This window comes from Chaetodon trifascialis, chromosome 10, assembly GCF_039877785.1.
Source record: "Chaetodon trifascialis isolate fChaTrf1 chromosome 10, fChaTrf1.hap1, whole genome shotgun sequence".
NCBI lineage: Eukaryota > Metazoa > Chordata > Actinopteri > Chaetodontiformes > Chaetodontidae > Chaetodon > Chaetodon trifascialis.
Genome location: NC_092065.1, coordinates 29304571 through 29309570, shown reverse-complemented (window position 1 = coordinate 29309570; position 5000 = coordinate 29304571). Strand labels below are relative to the sequence as shown.

The 5000-nt window shown below is 50.1% G+C and overlaps 1 protein-coding gene across 1 annotated transcript in view; it reads right to left on the bottom strand.

Annotated features, from left to right (window-relative positions):
- The window catches only part of itga11b (integrin, alpha 11b), a 26243-nt gene that overhangs the window by 19849 nt on the left and 1394 nt on the right, over nt 1-5000 (bottom strand). The window contains exon 2 of the mRNA XM_070972380.1: nt 1631-1742. Coding sequence (XP_070828481.1) covers nt 1631-1742 — 112 coding nt within the window. The remainder of the gene's footprint in view (nt 1-1630; nt 1743-5000) is intronic.

The following is a 5000-nucleotide window of genomic DNA, read 5'->3' as shown; positions in this document are numbered from 1 at the left end:
AAACAACCAGATCCCCTTTAAACACACACACACACACACACACACACACACACACACACACACACACACACACACACACACACACTGATGGGCTTCCCAGAGGGGGGCTGGGGAATAACAAACCACAACACATAGTTTCCAGATCCGCCGCTCCGCCTCGGGACGCAGCCGAGGACAAACCAAATACTTTCCACTTATTTACCTGCGACTTCAAAGACGGACGGAGTTTGTAATCCTGGAGGACTGCGAGGAATTATCACGGCTGAACGTTTCCAGATTAAAGAACGAGACTGAGAGACGGCAGGTTCCTCCATCCCACCTGAGGCCGCAGACGGAAGGACCACGCAGCCGTGTGACTGAAGGTTAGTCACGTGACTTCATGTGGTCGCCTCAGTCCAGCTGCCGTCAGAGCCCCAGATTACAGTACAGATTATGATGCACTGCAGATTACACTGCAGATTATTGATCACTGATCGGTTCAAAACCAAAACTAGAAGGTTTTGGTTTTGTGGGTCCTCACCTGAACTGGCCCACGTTAGACCAGAAGAGACGTGAAGCACAGAAGAGAGATGAAATGAGAAGAACTGAGAGTAAAGGAACCCAATGATGAGGAGAGATTAAGATTAGATGAGATGAGTTCAAAATGAAACGAGATTTGTGTTCATCTCAGAAAACATCTGTCCTCCATCTGTCTCCGTCCAGATCAGATCAGATCTCACTTGAATCTCAGATTAGATCAGGGGCTGTTACTCTGACTATAAAAACGTGGTGTACAGAGATGGGAGAAGAGTTGGGATTAGATTAAGTGAGATTATCTGAGATGACGACACATATTTCATCTGATCTCATCGTCTGATCCTGTGATCTCACCTGTCGTCTTTGGAGGTTTTAGATGTGTTTGCTGGTATTTGAGGATCCAGCAGCGGGTTGGAAACAAAGATGAAGAATGAGAGACGAGAGACGAGAGACGAGACAAAGTCTCAGCAGACTGATGGACAGCCAAGGACAAACCGTCCAGGAACCTGTGAGCTCATGGGAAGTCGACGGTAGCGCAGCGTGGCCCTGGGTCAGATCGACATTACGAAACGCCGATTTACGGCAGGAAGCACCGAAACACGCCGGCGGCTCTGCAGGTCTGTGCACTCGCCAGATGCACCGCTGGAAAATGTGTCGTCTCAACATGATTCTGACGTCTCAACATGATTCTGAGACAGAAACCAGCGAGCAGCTTTCATGGAAGGTTTTAACTTTCCCAGAACACCAAGCTCTGCTTCCACGGCCGCAGCCGCCAATAAATCCTGAACCCAGCAGACATTTTCATCTGAACCGTCTTCACCTGCAGGGACGAGGGACAGAGGCCGAGTGAGGGGCCGTGGGATGGAGGCCGAGTGAAGGGACATGGGACGGAGGCCGAGTGAGGGGACGAGGGACAGAGGCCGAGTGAGGCGTCCAGAGACGGACAGTTTCCGGGACGTTTATTTATTACATCGAACAGAAACCAGTTTACTGGTTTACATTCCTGCTGAAAAACCATTAAGTACATTAAAAACATGGTTTCGGGACTGGTTTGTATGAATGTGGACAGACCAGTACAGACTGGTTTGTGGATGATAAAGAACTGTGATCTCACCACTGGCGTCCTCCTGCCTCGTGCTGCTGAACTGTGTAACCGAACTGGTTTTCTTTGGATCCAGAGAAGATCTTGAAGTTCTTCGTGTCGAAGTTGAAGCAGAGATGAAGATCTGAAACACAGAAGACACTCAGCTGAGACAACATGCTAAAAGCAGTAGAACCAGTCCAGAGCACCAGCTTCATCTCTGGATCTTCTTCGTGGAAAGTGTCACACTCACGTCAAGCCCTCTGCTCAGTGGTTCGTGTCCCCTTCAGGGGCTCTCTGAAATGTAGGAAAGTCTGTGATTGAAGGAAAATGTTTCATAAATCAGTGAAAATCAGCCGGAATCAAAGTTTCCTCTCCGAGTTTCGCCTCCAGCCTGGAATCACAGTCAACTTTCCCACAGAGCAGAAAGACTGAGGAGACTCAATCACAGACAGGTGTTCTGATACCTTCTCCTTCCCACAGGTTAGCCAAGGGACAAAATACTGTGAACACCTTCCAGAGAAATGGAACCAGACCGACCGTCACACACAGCGAACGTCATCATGTGAGACTGAGGACAAAGAGCAGCAGAGACGGACAGAACAGTCCTGTCCTGTCTCTTCTGTGCACACACACACAAGCACACACACACACGCGCGCGCACACACACACACACGCGCACACACACGGACGTGACAGACAGTCATCTGAAGGTGTTTCCTGGTTGAGTCTCAGCGAAGCTCCTCAATCTTCATCTGTGACATCGAACTGCTGAAAGGCGAAGTCGACACGTGGAAGTGTTATTTCTCAATATGAGGAACTCTCCCCTCAGCAGACGCCCCCCCCCCCCCCCCCCCCCCCGGTTTCAATGAAAGTCTTGATGGGAAGGTCAGCGGACAGACTGGAAGGCCTGTGAACGCTGCCAAAAAACAAGATGATGAAGAAACGACTCGACTGCGACGGGAAGCGAACAAACAGATGAATTCATGCTTTCAGCTGATGTCCAGGACAGTGAATGCATCATCCAAAAGACCCAGGTTCAAAGATTCAGGAAATTCGAGGAAGGAGCGTCACTCTTCCTCTGTCAGAACATCTCAATGACTTTAACTGTGTCACAGAGAAAAAATCACATTTCAGGAGAAGAAGTCGTTTAACCTTCATCTATTCCAGCTCTTCTTCTCAGCTCAGGCAGCTCTCCAGAAGCCGTCTGCCTCTGAAATAAGAGCAGCTGTGCAGAGACAGACGTGTATATATCACAGAAATCTCCATGTTTCATAAAAAAGACACAGAAAAGTTAGAACAAACAGTCACAAGCAGCTTTTAAATCGGATTTACAGGCCAGAGATCCACAGAAAACGCCTGGAAAGACCTCTGACACACTGAGCACTTCAAAAACTCGCAGTCTCTGCGGTGCATTCAGGGTCTCTGCTGTGCATTCAGGGTCTCTGTGGTGCATTCAGGGTCTCTGTGGTGCATTCAGGGTCTCTGCGGTGCATTCAGGGTCTTTGTGGTGCATTCAGAGTTTCTGCGGTGCATTCAGGGTCTCTGCTGTGCATTCAGGGTCTCTGCGGTGCATTCAGGGTCTCTGTGGTGCATTCAGGGTCTCTGCGGTGCATTCAGGGTCTTTGTGGTGCATTCAGGGTCTCTGCTGTGCATTCAGGGTCTCTGCGGTGCATTCAGGGTCTCTGTGGTGCATTCAGAGTCTCTGCGGTGCATTCAGGGTCTTTGTGGTGCATTCAGAGTTTCTGCGGTGCATTCAGGGTCTCTGTGGTGAATTCAGGGTCTCTGTGGTGCATTCAGGGTCTCTGTCTTGAAGTCATTTTATTTTCGTGATCTTGTTTCATCTTGTTTCATCTCATCTAACCTTGTCTCGTCCTCCGTCCGTCTCATTATCAGGTTTTAAGAAAAAGCGCAGAGAGCTTTCCCTGTGAAGGAAACGTTACAGCCTTCATCATCATCGTCACTCTAACAGCTCCTGCTTTAGTGTCCTTGAGCCAGGCGTTTATTTCCTGCCCGCCTGTGAGCCTCAGACTCCGCCGTGACCCTGTGACCTTTGTGGTCTCTCTGTCCGCTGAGGTTCAGCTCCTCAGCGAAGGCGGCGGCCATGAATCAGAAGACGCTAGGAGGACGGACGGTGGGTGAATTGTCTCTTTCTGAGGTGAGAGGAATCTGCTCCTGTCTGAGTCGAGCCAGAGGCCGGTTCGATTTATCGGGCTGTTGGCGAAAGACGCGCGGAGACTTGGCCGAGCAGAGACTCCAGATCCAGATCCAGGTCTGACGGGCTCCCGTCACTGTCGGCGGATGATTTGACTGATTGGGATCATCCTTCCTGGCGCTCAGACACATTTTTCTCATTTTTACGCAGCCGAGGAGACTGTGTGACTTTGTGTGTGTGTATGTGTGTGTTCATTTTTCCAGATGTGTGTGAGCTGCTGCCATAATTGAAAGCAGATTAACGTCCTGCTGCAGCTTCTGCAGCAACCAGAGAAGATTCGAGTTCGAGGGGAAACAAAGTCTGTGCTGTTTTCGAATCAGACGCAGCAGCGAGAAAAGAGTGTAATCAGGTCAAAGATGGGAGCGATTTCCAGCGCAGCGCAGGCAGCTCGCAGCCAAACGCCGTCTGTGTCGCTTCCTGCAGCAGGCGGACAGACGCCCCATTGGCTGAGCGTCACTGCAGCATTGACCATGGCCAGCAGAGGTCAGAGGTCACAACCCGACAGTCATGTAACATTTCCTGACCTGTCAGACTGATGCTGCAGCCGGCTGTGACTGCTGTCATCTGGTCGACCGCACTACATGCCAGACTCCCTTTAAAAAACCACACGTTTGAAATGCTCTCGTTAACGAGCAGGTTACAAGGCGCAGGCGCCTTGTTCCTCAGCTACAAATGACTGATCGAGCAGGTGGAATCACAGACCCTCCACTCACAGGTCATCGCTGCTTTGGCCACGTTCAGGTCTGACATCTGATCAAAAAAGCTATTTGGTGTGTTGACTTTCAAAGAGTCACATGCTGCAGTGTGAGCTCCCCTCCAATGAGCAGGCACACATTAAATTCAGATTTTTTTGAATGGAGCCTGGTGTGACAGCCTCTCCTTACGTAAGAGGACACGTATCAGGGATTGGCAGGCCGCTCTGTTTTCAGACGCTGGCTGAGGAATGAATCATTTTGTTTTCTTTGGTTATATAAAAGTTTTCATGCATCACACAGATTGATCAGGCTGTCCCTGAAGCAGAGCTGCTGCTTCGTTACAGACAAAATAAAAGCATCGGGCTCGTCTGTGGTTCCTCTGAAGTGCAGCTGTGATGCCGAGCTGCCAGCAGGACATGTCTCCTCCGTGGACAGTCCCACGGGTGCAGTTTGACATCTGTTCCCACAGGTAATTAACACACCTGTCTGGGAC